Below are 12963 nucleotides of genomic sequence, written 5' to 3' on the forward strand. Positions count from 1 at the left end.
TTACCGAATTAATCTAAATTGAACAAGCCATCGAATTGTGGAAGACCATGTTCTGCCCATGATGCCCTTTTCATGGCGTAATTTTAGCACTTCTGCCCAGGTGATCTGTAATTTCTTTGGTGAATGTTCTTAGGGATTGTGTATAATGAGATTGTACCTTTCATGTTGGTCTGAAGGTAGAGGCCTATTTATGCCAATGGATCATATAGAATATGATATTCTAGTCTGTGGACATTTGGTACAGGGTTGAGAATATGATCAAGTGTCTTAGATTTCCTTTTTATCTTGCTCCCGCATATGTGTAGTATTATTAATTATTATAGTATCGTAAGTCGTTAAAGAGAATACTCTCACACACATGGTGTATATTCCGGAGGTGACAACGGAATCTCTTCATATCTCGGCGGGTTGCTAAAGGCAATAGCTTCAAAATCGCACTTAAAGGTCTCTCCAACAATAAGAGGAAAGTGCGCAGACAAAGTAGGCCTCAAAGGCTTGCGATCAACCAAGTTCTTAGAACGAGCATCAAACGTGTCCTCGCCCGTGACAAAGTCAAGCTTAAGACGGTGCTCGATCAAGATCGCCAAATTCTCAAGGCTGTTCTGAGACTGATCTTGCAGCTCAAGTGGCATCGAAATGGAACCTGTACTGGAAGCATAACATGATCCATCAATCATGGGGGCGAGCTTTATATTTTTCGGGATGGAGATGTCGATGGTAACATCAACCGCGGAATCTTGGTCCTCTGATTTTGGCTGTTTCGATAGGGGGTTATCGCGTGTACCCCAGTAACCCTTTTGTTTTCCGCTGCAAATTTCCCGAATGGATTCTCGCTTGCAGTGGAAATCCTCCGGTGAATCTTGGAGGTTATTATAGGTTTGATCGACCAACCGGGTCACTTCTTCCACACGCCAGTGGATACTTCGAAGAGTAGGACATCTGAATTCAGAGTCGCGTGCTGTCAATCCTCTCCGCAAATACAATTTGGCGGAGACAGATACACCAGACTTGAAGTCTGCCGCTATGGTCTGCGACAGAGCAATGTTGGTGATGGCAGGTGACTTGGGGAATGACCGGACATGCTGAATGCATTGTCGGTCTGGAATGAGTTGGCGTGTGATATTGATAGATTTCTCGGTGGTAATGATTTCTCCCTGTGAGGTAGTCACAGTGGCGACAATGCAGTATGAGATTTTCCCCAGTGACGTAGTTGTTGTCCCAGGCGTAGTCACAGGAATGGGGACAGAAAATGGAATGGGCACGGTATCACGTCCACTGAAAGATGCCTCAATTTGACCAATTGACAACACAGGAAGTGTCACTTGTTCAATAATGGATGATGACTTAGTAGATGAAGTCTCTGGTCGTGGGACTTTTCCAATAGTGCGAATTCGTCTCAAGAAGTGCTTCTCAGGAGTTACCGTAGGGGTATTGCTCTCCTCTAGCACAGTCTGCACGAGATGTATTTGCAGTTGAATAGTAGTGTCGAGATTGCTTGCATAGCGTTGAAGCACTACAGCGCCATTGAGGGGCTCTGAATAGCCGTCTCCATTGAGATTGAAGTAGATGTTTTGCTCAGAAGGACAGACCAGCTGCAGACCTGAACCCATGGTGAATTGATTGATGAATGAATTGGAAAGAGCAGAGACTTAACTCTTAACACAATGATCCCACAATGCAAAAAATTGCGAGATATCATGGGATTGTATGGCAAAGAAGCATTAAACCCGATTAGGAAGCCAAGGCGCGCAAATTGAGTTTTAAGTGGGGCCGCACACAAGCTTGCCAACAGATCGATCATGTGAACAACAAGTAGACCATTCTAGATCTAGCTGTTAGCTCTTATGCTTAATTTAGACTCGAAAAAAATCATATCTTTGATGCCGCCTGTACAGCTCTAGGAGAGCTCCTTTTTTCATTACGTTTTCCATAAGGCATCCAGGTCTTAAAGAGACCCGGATAGCCCCACATTCAATATCTTCTGGCTACCCGCCGGGAGTACCTTCGGAAGGGCGGGTCCAAGTGGCCAATTTGACTTATAAGGAGTAACTGTAACGAAGATTCTTCAACTAACTATTTAAGGTTTAGTAAGTAGTTCTGCGCTGGAATCTTTAGACCTGAACTATTGGTGTGAGAAGAGCCCCCGAACTCCGAATCCGCCTCTTCATTGATCTTAGTGGGGGCTAGTCCTACACGCTGCGGTACCATATAAGCAAATCAGGACCTCCTGTACCTTGCTTTATGCACAGTACACCAAGACATAGTGGTCCGAATCGCCGTTTTCATTTGGACTGTGTAATCTTTAAACCTATACTCCGTATACTCTTCTCGCTATGACCTCATATGATAAAAACCTCCCAAGTATTACTGCATCGGGGTATCGGGGACTTGGCCCCCACCTTTCTAACTGTAGAGCTTGGGGGCGGTTTCAGACATGAAGGTACATATAGAAAGTTCCGAAGCATATCCTGGAATCTCCTTTCTTCCAACCCTGAACACTTTCCTCACATCATGATGCAAACCACACCAAAACCCACCCGCGATGGAGCCGCTGTGTATAGTCCCTTTGTTTTATCTTTATATGACATCTGGGTTCTGGCAATATGCAACTCATTTGTCTGGTGTTGCGCGACAACAAACATTCAACTCCCATTCTTCAAGAAGTTCATGGGCACCCGACATCTAGACATCGGTCTCGGAACAGGTTATTATCCTGCCAATGCCGAAATCCCCGAAAAAACACAAATGACACTGATGGATTTGAATCCAAATTCTTTGAAGTACACCAAGGAGCGTCTAGGTAGACCTGATACTCGGACTATCCAGGCGGACGTTTTGCAGCCCCTGCCGTTAACAGGTGTCTATGATTCTGTGTCAATTTTCTTCCTTGTTCATTGTCTGCCTGGCCCTGTGGAAAACAAGATGGCGCTTTTCACGAACTTGAAACCGTATCTTGCTGAGAATGGCAAGATTTATGGCACGACAGTCCTTGGGAAGGATGTGTCGCATAATTGGTTTGGGTGGATTTTGATGTTTCTTTATAACTGGCAGGGAATATTCAGTAACTGGGATGATGGTGAGAAGGAGATTCGGGAGGCTCTGTGTAGGGACTATATGAATGTTGAGACGAGGGTCGTGGGGCGTGTTTTGATGTTTGTAGCTTCACAGCCTAGGCTGTTGTGAAGGACATATTCAAGGCCCATTTTACAGCTCCTGACATTCACTGGTTTAGACATGGATTCAAAGCGTATTTACTTTAATTGATAATCTCAAAGTACTCCATTTTATGCGAAATGTTCACTGATCAGAGATTGCTCCCGTATGCACTTATGCATCCCAAATTTCTCGACTCCAGACACCGGGTATTTCCTCAATTACAAAACAAAATCCAATCGCTCATGCAAGCCACGAATGCAAAGACAAAAACAAGAATTTCGATCATGTCATCATCAAATCCTCTGCAGGAGTGGTAGTAGCAGAAGGCCCTGGAGCGTCCGTCATCGCGTTGTCGCCATCCTCGTCAGCAACAGAAACGCCGTTGGGCAAACTAATGGCATCGTCAGAGACTCCATTGGAATCTCCCTCTTCGGGAACCTCTTCCCATACACGGACTGTTTTGTCTAACCCGCAACTCACGAGGAGACGCTTGCCGTTCAAACTGCCCGAGTGAACGCAGAGAACAACATCAGTGTGACCCTCAATGCGCTGGAGGATGTTTTTGCTAGTCAGGTCCCAGCATATGATAGCACCGTCCTCACTGCCGCTGACGGCAAAGCACAACGGTGGGGAGTACTGGATATCCTGCGGGCCGTACCGACCAAAGCACCCGGACAGACTATGTTTCTTGTTGACATGACCCTGGAATGTTTTGACGACTCGGCTCTCAACATAATTCCACATACGGATGCAGCCATCCAGAGTCCACGCCAGAACGTACTTGCCATTCGGCGAGAATTTGACGCAGGTGGCAGGCGGCTGGTCCTCGAACACAAGAGTTCGGAGACACTGGCCGCTGTGTGTATCCCAGATGCGAACAAGACCATCCAATGCGCAGGACACAATTAGTGTACCGTCGTGAACGACATCAATACCAGCGACGGGGTCGGAATGGGCAGGGAGAGATCTCATAACGCGCGCTCGGCGCACATCCCACAAAAACACGGCTTCATCGTAGGAACCGCTCACGAGAATGTTTCCCTTGGGTGCGAATGCGATTTGGTAGACATAGTTGTGGTGTCCGACGAAGGTCTTGGTGTGAGCTCGGCCCTGTAGTAACAAGTCAGTTTTGAGTTTTGAGGGAACTGGCTAGGTCGCGTACGGTATTCACGTTCCAAAACCGGATGGTCTTGTCATCGGATCCAGAGGCGATCCATTGGCCATCAGGACTCCAGGTAAGCGTAGAAATGCCCGCGAGGTGACCCTCGAAGGTGTAAATCAATCTGCCAGTTAATGTATCCCAGACCTTGATTGCTGCGTCGGCACCTGTAATGAACATAGGTGAGTGAATTGGCTGAAAGCTTGAACCTCAATATCACCTACCAGCACTCGCGATCATCGAACAGTCTGGAGAGAATTGAACAGCAGACACGCCCCGCAGGTGGCCTTGGAGGACGAACTTCTCACGATAGTTCAGGCGCTTAGGCTTGGGAGGTAGAGCCGGAACAGAAGCAACGGGGGTGGAGGAGCGCTCAGAAATGTTGTCACGAATAGGATTGTTATCTTCGTCCGCGGTACTCAATCGATCTTCCGAAAGGCGTTCAGCGTTGCTGCTCATGTCGGTGGGGCGGTTGATGGGCGAGGGGCTTCGGCGGTTGCGAGAAGTGCGCCAGTATTCTTCAGCGTCGACGGCCAATTCATCTGGACTCTCTGTCTCTCTCATGTGACGGTCATGGGTTGGGCGTTGCGGGGTGAAATTCTTATGTACGCCCCAGCTTGTTCGTCGACGATCAGCTTGCTCATGATCTGAAGCTGCCGCTAATTCGTCTGAAGACGATTCGACGGGAGAATTACGGGTCTCCCGCCGGCGAGATTTGGAATAAGTATCCATGACAATTGAGCCCGATCCGGGACGATGGCTAACGTCAAACGCGATTCGGATGCGACAACCCGCGAAAATGCAAAAAGGCGCGTTTCGAAGGCGGTGAGTTCCCCAACTTTCATCATCACCAACTGATCGACACTCCACTTTTAGTTACTTTTGGTCAACATCAGGCCAGTCTCGTCCAAATGGCTACCTCAATTATTCCGAGTGAGCCTCCTACTCACATCCGAATACTGACCCTCAATTGCTGGGGTCTCAAATACCTTGCCACCTACCGCCATGAACGACTTTCCGAGATCGGTCGACAGCTGGCTCTGGCCAGTCCACCCCCCGAGATCGTCGGTCTGCAGGAATGCTGGACACAGCAAGACTACGAGAGCATCCGTGATCAAACGCGACACATCCTACCCTATGGAAAATTCTATTACGGAGGTATATTCGGTGCGGGGTTGGCGATTCTGTCAAAGTGGCCAATCGAAGAGAGCAGCATGTATGGATACCCGCTGAACGGGCGGCCAACAGCCTTCTTCCGTGGCGATTGGTTCGTGGGCAAAGGTGTAGCCTGTGCCAGAGTACGATTCGGACCGGGCGCAGCAGATGTCGCAGAGGTGTTTTGCACTCATCTGCACGCCCCCTATGAGCGAGAACCTCACGATTCGTATCTCTGTCATCGCACAGCGCAAGCGTGGGAGATCTCTAAGCTTATGCGGGGTGCTGCAGAGCGAGGGCATCTGGTAATTGGGCTGGGCGACTTTAACATGCTGCCTTCTTCCTTTGCACACCGATTGATTAGCGCTCAGAGCCCCGTTCGTGACGTTTGGCGCGAATTGCACCCGGATTCCTCCCTCGGCGCCGCAATCAACCCTGTTGAGCAAGCTAGGAAACGTCCAATTCCATCTGCAGAGTTCAACCTGCTTGAGAACGGTGCTACGTGCGACGGTGCTTTCAATACCTGGCGCTGGTCCAAAGATCGCCAGAAACGACTTGACAAGGGCGAGGAGATCATCGTTGACAAGGACGATGCCGACCCTCGCGCGAAGCGTCTAGACTATATCTTCGTTGGTGATGGAGGATATCCCCCTGAGTTCCCTGCCCCCCGTTGGTGCGTTGAATCGGCAAAGGTCAGCATGACTGAGCGCCACCCGACCCTCCGCTGCTCTCTGAGTGACCATTTTGCCGTTGAGGCGGTCATCACTCGCTCTTCTGGTGCTGCTACTATCGAATCCGGAGCTCAAGCTCCAGTTGAACGACTTCAATCACAGAGCACTCCTTCTCTCCACACAACAGCGTCCAAACAAGTCTCTCCCAATGCCGCCCTTTCCCCAGACACTTATGACCACATCATCGAGATGATCCACACTTACGTGCAGCGAGAACGATCACAGCGTCGCTGGCGTCTCGCGCATTTCATCCTGTCGATCGTGATCTCTATTGGATGCATGGTGGGTGTATGGTGGGTGGGTAGCCGCACGTATATCGGCTTTATTCTTGTCCTGGTCAGCACATTAAACTTCGGCGCTGGTATTCTGGATGGCTTGATTGGTGGACTCTTCATGTCGAGCGAACTACGTGCGCTGAAAGAATTCGAGTGGGAAGTCCAGACTGCAAAGGATCTGGTTGTGGCTGCTGAAAAACGGCCTGTTTCTAGTGCCGGGGGTTCAGAGAAAAGAGCTTGAGTCACGTTCTTCATTCAAAACATCGCTGCACATTTTTTTGGTCGACAACAACCCCTTTTGTAAATTATTATATGCATGTCTTATTAGCTGAAAATAATATATAATGTCTACGTTGAACATGTCAGTGTTATAAACTATGTTGACTTGAAATTCTGATCGCACAAAACGATTATATTGCATTATCACGTAAAACGAGTGTGGAGCGCATTCTCAAAACGACTGCCAGCAAACAGCTACCTAGTAGCATGGCTAAACCTCCACTAGGGACATAGATAGAAAGTCCCAATTTACTCAGCACACTCACGCTTGCGCTCGTCAAAGACACGCAGCGCCTCCTCGGCAGCCTTAACACCAGACATGGCCATAGCACCAAACGTCGGACCCATGCGGTTGAAGCCGTCGATCTCCGACAGCTCCATACCACCAATGATAAGCCCCTTGGTAACCTCACGAGTGTTCTTGACAATGGCATCCTCAGCAAGATTCATGTCAAGACCACGCATACCACCGAGCTTGTCGATGGAGTTCATGGAGACAAGGCGCTTAGCACAGAAGGCACCGAATGGGCCATCGTGACCAGTAGTACTGATGATGATAGGGGCGTTGATGGTGTTGGGGTCCATGCAGGAGTGGTCATCGTGGTGAAGAGTGACCAAGGTCCAGTTAACCACCACACCAGCCATACGAATCTTGTCACCATCAGGTCGGGTGATAAGGTCCTCGACGCAGGTAGCGTTGAAGAGCTTGACGTTCGGGAAGGACAAAACCTTCGAGAGAAGAGTAGAGGTGAACAAGGCGGCGTGCTTGACTACCACGAAGTTCGGGTTGTTGGGCTCCTCCTCGAAGGGGACGCCGAGCTCTGTCAAGAAAGCATCGGCTGGGCGACGGAGAACCATGGCGGAGAAGAGCTGGCCACCAAGCCAGGCACCACCACCTGGTAAATGGTTAGTATATTATTCGGTGTTGGTAAATCGCGGGCTTGGCTCTCACCAGGAGACACGGAAGCCTCAACAATGGCAATCTTCAGGTCTGGGCGGGCTTTGGCCAGCACATAGGCGGAGCTCAGACCGCAGGAACCAGCGCCGACGATGACAACGTCGCTCTCGGCGTAATTGTCCAGATCCTGGAAGTAGCGGCGGGTCATGGCACGAGATACCTGGCTCTCGCGGATAGGGGCGAACTTGAACTCATCCCACTTGCCACCGAACTGGTCTAGAAGCTTGCTTTGGCCCTGACCGGTCAAGGTGGTAGTAGTCGTCTCAGGGACGAAAACCTTGCTCTTGATGCCAGTAGGGGCGACAGCAGGCTCGAAGATAGCAGCGGGGGGAGACATTGTGGGTTAGGGATCAAGTCGGGGTGACTTGGGACCTTTGTTAGTTTGCTATATAAGAAAGGGAGAGAAGGGGAAGGCATGATCCTTTCGCTGGTATTATCCAGATCAAGTTTTGACCGTATATTCTCAGAACGAACCCGCGCCATTCACACTCTTTTCCACTCGTAGATATTTATCTTGGGAGAGATGAGAAGAAATGCCAACAACGCAGGAACGAACACCGGCACAACGCCCAGAAGTTACCTGAGATACCTTGATCCCCAAGGGATAATGTGCCCAGCCAAAGCAGAGCCATGGCTTCCCACAAGATTGCGGGGGCAGTATGTACTTGTGAGGATCTGAACTAAGAGTTAGCTCAGGCAGACCGGGATCAAAGATCTCATAGTTACAGATTGATCTCGTTCAATTTCTTGGATATTGCAAAGCTGATTGGGTTGAATGAAGAAGAAGAAGAAAAATCCGTAAAAGGTGAGGGGCAGCGATCTTATATATGCATAAGCACCCCGCCATCCCAACAAGCTTGTAAAACGATGTTGTCATATTCTCCGAAACTATCCGTTCACCGGGGATCTCCAGCCGGTGAGATGCGAATTAGGGAGGGGTATGCTGATCTTGATCGCATAATGACGTTTATGCTTTGCTGACTTAGGAGCCTTGTTGTCATGTTACCATGCACATGTGGTGTTGTATAACAGCAATTCGGACTATACTATTTATTCATTTTCAGCAACAAAATAAAACAATTAGAAAGAACAAAATAACAGACAAGTCTTGTTATGAGAACTGCAGTCACACGATAATTTTTCGAATTCAAATTAACCTTCCGCGACGATCCCAAACTTACTTCTCGACGCAAATAAGTGGAGATCGGGGGACTCTGGTCCGACTACAACATGTACAAAGTTCCAGTCTTTCTGTGCCAGTGCCTATCACCGTTCTGGACCCTTTTTTAATTTCCGAATTATTAGTGCATATGTTACGTTGAGTCCCGGTTGTAGCCGTTGTGACAAATTAAAATGCAAGTCCATTATGCAGAGCAGTCTCCTTTGAGCCTTTGAAGCAAATTGATTCTAGATCTTCTCTCTCTTTCAGGTTGACGTTGTCGGTATTTCATGATAGGCATTTCCAGATTATTTTCAGGGTTTCTATGGGGGCTCTAAAGGATATTCTTGAAGTATCTAACTCTCCTGGGTGGGTAAAATATCAATTATAGAAACAGGAGAGACGGAAGAGACGGAAGAGGAGAATTATAACGTAGAGCTACATCTCTCAGCCACCATGGATTCATACACCTAATTTCTGCTAATAGACCAGGTTCATGACATTTACTTGACATTTAATTGGGTGCATAGTGAATATCGTGTTTTCGTCTTCAACTGTTGGGCCTGTTGAGTACAGAGTCTGGTGACCCTTGTATCGACATTATTTCTCTTCCTCCATCTTCTTATCATGCCTCTCGGAATCAAAAACTTGCGACATTCATTCCTTTCTATCTTACCCTGGCTAACAAATTCTATTACAGATTCGTAGTTTATAGGACAATCAGAAAACAATGACTGGGGCATCTAAAGCAAGTGCTCGAGATTTCATAACAAAGTGAGTAACTTACCATGACTCGTCACTGGAAAGGAGCTGACTTAATCCCTCATTCCCTAGAATTCTTATTCTCTACCAGTGACCGCATATCAAAATTCGAATTAAGCCTGACGATCACGAATACACAATCTCCAAACCCCATTATTGCGCCGAATCACAAGTCTTCTCGGCCATGTTCGACTGCGATTTCCTAGAGTCTCAAGAATGAAAGTGATTCTAGAGGAGATGGAGTACGTTAACTCGATACGTAGTATTGAAGCGATGGTTCAATGGCTACACCTCCGCGACCTCAATTTCGACATAGCAGACCACACGGACACATTTCGGCTGCTATGGAGCTTGTGAGACTTGGTGACAGGTACAATATTATTGGCTTGGAAAATAAAAGGCCCAATACATCCATCATCAATGCCAAGCATTATATACAAGGACTTTAAAAAATCGACATAAACACTTATTATCTTACATCAGATCACATTATTTCAGCAAAATTCTTACCTCGAGAGCATTCAGTCCCTCGTCTTATCACTACAGCCTGCGTTTGTGGGGCTTTTAGAGCGAAATGTATAAGTTACCCATAGAGATGCATTAATGTCCCACTTTCGGAGCTGACCTTCTCCGAGAGGTAAGATTGAAATTGAACGGGCTCACAGTTCACACGACTCATGCGGCTCAGTGTTCTCTTTTCCAAGACCCTATCAGCGGATCATAAATCATGCAATGGATGTTTCAAGGAAGAAGAAGCCGTAAAGAGGCAATCTTCACCAACTTGTTTCATTCATAGCCTTTGAGCCTAATATTACGAGTACCCTAGGTTTCGAAAAACTAGTATATAGTAACACATTCATGGAGCTCAAGACTGAAATTTTGACCAGTAAAACCAAGTCAAACGTAAATTCACAGCATGTATCGGAAACTCGCACCGTAATTGTCTTCCGCCACAGCGATCTCACCCTTGGCCTCATCTACATCGATCCTCGGCCCGTACTTCTTATCAAGGCGCTTATTTTCCCACACCAACAAGCACCGCAGAAGCAAAGCAAGGAAGGTAGTGAAGATCATAAACGCAGCACAAATGGACATGCCCTTAATATACCGCGGTGCTTCACTATCCGGAAAGACATTGGTACCCAAGAAAGGACCACACTGACCGATAAGATTGAGCAAGATGATACCGCCTCCACGACGGGTATCAGATCCTTGATTATCTGGTAGCAGAGCAAGAGTTAGCTTACGATCAACGGCATTATAAATCGATTCCATGACTGACTCAAAACCCATGGGAGAATATTTGCGATCGCCGGGAATACTCCACAGGCGGCCAGAAATACTCCGAAGTATCGCACGCCCACTGTGGTGCAGGTGGCGCAGAGAATATACCCCACACCGCCGATCGTTGATAGCGCCGCGATCATCAACCCACGCTGCTGGACCCGATCTGCTATCCAAGGAGTGATGATTGTGACCAGAAAGGATGCAAAGAAGGGGGGTGCAGTGAGACCCTGCGCGTTGACTTTCGAGTAGCCCATTTCTTCAAGGATGGTTGGTAAGAAGACGGGGAGTGATGAAAAGCTGACGTTGCAGCTGAAGTACATGAACTAAAGATGCGTAGATCGAAATTAGCAACTTCTTGTTTCCACACTCATGATCTATCACATACGGCAGTTAACCAAGCCTTCGCGTCCAAGAGCGTCATGGCCAACTCTTTCCATTGCACCTTACCCTCCCGATCGGCCTCACCGGCCTGCTGTAGACCACGCGCACGGGCGACCTCCTTCTCTTCGTCCGTGAGAAACTTTGCAGACGATGGCGAGTCTGGAACAAAGAACCAAGCCAATATCGCTGCTGCACAAACAGGAAGACCCTCGACAAGGAACAACACTCGCCAATTAGCTAGCGCAGAATGGCCTGATGTAATTCCATAAGCCAGAGCACCGGCGAAGGTATTTGCCAGGGGAGCCGCAGCTAAGAACAGACCACATCGCAGACCGAGTTCATGGCGACGATAAAAAAATGAGAGCAGGTATGGTACACCGGGACCGAACCCGGCTTCGAAAGCGCCCATTAGGAATCGAAGTGCCATCATTCCTTGCCAGTTTTGTGCCGCTGCTTGGCAGGTTGCGACTAAGCCCCTATGCGTATCAGGCAATATAAGCAACTGCAATCCTTGGGATTCCCACGTGGAAATAGACACATACCAGGAGAACACGACAAAACTTGCCCATTGGTGCGGTTTAGCGATCTTCCACATCAAAGCCTGGAATTCAAAGACGGTATAGGAGATGTAGAAAATCGTTAAGAGCCATGCGTATCGGTTACCAGTGAGGTCGAGGTCTTCGGACATTCCGGCGATTTTCGCATTTCTAATACTGTCAGGCGATGTTCATCTCAAGAGGCATGCGACGAACCCAATGTTACTTCGATCGAGGAAAGCGAGGAGATCTAGCGATCCAGAGGTTAGGGAAGGGATTTGGTAGTTCATTAGAGCTCATCATACAGAAAAATCCCATCAGAGTCGGAACTCGCAAATCCAGTTTCCGCACAACCCGACGCTCCAACTCCGCATCAATGGCTGTCGGGGTAAACTTGGCGGGAGGTTGGACTGGTGCATTCTCCAGCTGTGCTGGAAGTGTCTTCTCGACATCCTGATCCGGCGCACGCTGAATCTCATCATCAGGGAGCTCCTTTCCAAAGAGACCCATGACGGCGAAGTTGGGGAAGCAGAGAAACACGCCACTTGCCCGAGCTCCGGGGAGACCCCATACTTTATAAGGTGGAGAGTAAATTGACTGATCGACAGCCAAGTCGCATTTGGAAAGCCACTTTTCAGCTGATTCGTGGATAGTTAGCCAATGAATAGTGTTGCATCCCCACAAAGAACGCCTGAACCATTAAATCCTGTCGATACAGTGGAGAAAACCAATGGAATTGGTTCGTGCGGAGAAACCACCAATCATTGAAAAGTGGAGCCAGCTTTGGGAAAGCTTGCTTCTGCTTGAATCCAGAGTCGATGTGATAGGTTGCATTTTCATATTTGGCTTAGACAAAATGAGTGGGTATCCCATGGTTCGTGTGTGATAGCTTGCAGTGATGTGGGGGCCGAATTCTGAAGCCGAGGGAGGATTTGAGGAATGCTGAATCATGGAGAAGGATGGGTTTTTCCCCGCAGAGGACGCGGGGGTTGATCTATCATGATCCATATCACGTGTACCATGTGTATGTCCATGATCAGGGTCGAGCCAAATAGGGTGTCGGAGCAAAAGTTAATATCCAAATTCATTTCATTGAATTCACTTCATTGAACTACCATAAAAGAT

General features: G+C 48.1%; 6 protein-coding genes across 6 annotated transcripts; 2 read left to right on the plus strand and 4 right to left on the minus strand.

Moving 5' to 3' along the window:
- Positions 1–350: 350 nt before the first annotated feature.
- N7520_000518 (uncharacterized protein) lies at positions 351–1610 on the minus strand (the record flags this gene model as incomplete). Its single annotated transcript, XM_057134453.1, has 1 exon — positions 351–1610. The coding sequence occupies one exon, from the start codon at positions 1608–1610 to the stop codon at positions 351–353; it is 1260 nt and encodes a 419-aa protein (XP_057000389.1).
- Positions 1611–2511: 901 nt separating this feature from the next.
- On the plus strand, positions 2512–3183 carry N7520_000519 (class I SAM-dependent methyltransferase; the record flags this gene model as incomplete). The annotated part of the gene is made up of 1 exon (XM_057134454.1): positions 2512–3183. The coding sequence occupies one exon, from the start codon at positions 2512–2514 to the stop codon at positions 3181–3183; it is 672 nt and encodes a 223-aa protein (XP_057000390.1).
- Positions 3184–3438: 255 nt separating this feature from the next.
- N7520_000520 (WD40 repeat domain-containing protein) lies at positions 3439–5047 on the minus strand (the record flags this gene model as incomplete). The annotated part of the gene is made up of 3 exons (XM_057134455.1): positions 3439–4266; positions 4319–4482; positions 4540–5047. The coding sequence occupies 3 exons, from the start codon at positions 5045–5047 to the stop codon at positions 3439–3441; spliced, it is 1500 nt and encodes a 499-aa protein (XP_057000391.1).
- Positions 5048–5226: 179 nt separating this feature from the next.
- Positions 5227–6717, plus strand: N7520_000521 (inositol phosphosphingolipid phospholipase; the record flags this gene model as incomplete). Its single annotated transcript, XM_057134456.1, has 1 exon — positions 5227–6717. The coding sequence occupies one exon, from the start codon at positions 5227–5229 to the stop codon at positions 6715–6717; it is 1491 nt and encodes a 496-aa protein (XP_057000392.1).
- A 287-nt stretch (positions 6718–7004) lies between these two features.
- thiA (thiamine thiazole synthase) lies at positions 7005–8050 on the minus strand (the record flags this gene model as incomplete). Its single annotated transcript, XM_057134457.1, has 2 exons — positions 7005–7651; positions 7708–8050. The coding sequence occupies 2 exons, from the start codon at positions 8048–8050 to the stop codon at positions 7005–7007; spliced, it is 990 nt and encodes a 329-aa protein (XP_057000393.1).
- Positions 8051–10543: 2493 nt separating this feature from the next.
- N7520_000523 (putative MFS transporter) lies at positions 10544–12348 on the minus strand (the record flags this gene model as incomplete). Its single annotated transcript, XM_057134458.1, has 6 exons — positions 10544–10854; positions 10917–11244; positions 11307–11778; positions 11845–12009; positions 12055–12088; positions 12144–12348. The coding sequence occupies 6 exons, from the start codon at positions 12346–12348 to the stop codon at positions 10544–10546; spliced, it is 1515 nt and encodes a 504-aa protein (XP_057000394.1).
- Between the last annotated feature and the right edge of the window lie 615 nt (positions 12349–12963).

The sequence above is a fragment of the Penicillium odoratum genome, assembly GCF_028828045.1.
Source record: "Penicillium odoratum strain IBT 22623 chromosome Unknown utg000001l_segment0_segment0, whole genome shotgun sequence".
NCBI classification, from domain to species: domain Eukaryota; kingdom Fungi; phylum Ascomycota; class Eurotiomycetes; order Eurotiales; family Aspergillaceae; genus Penicillium; species Penicillium odoratum.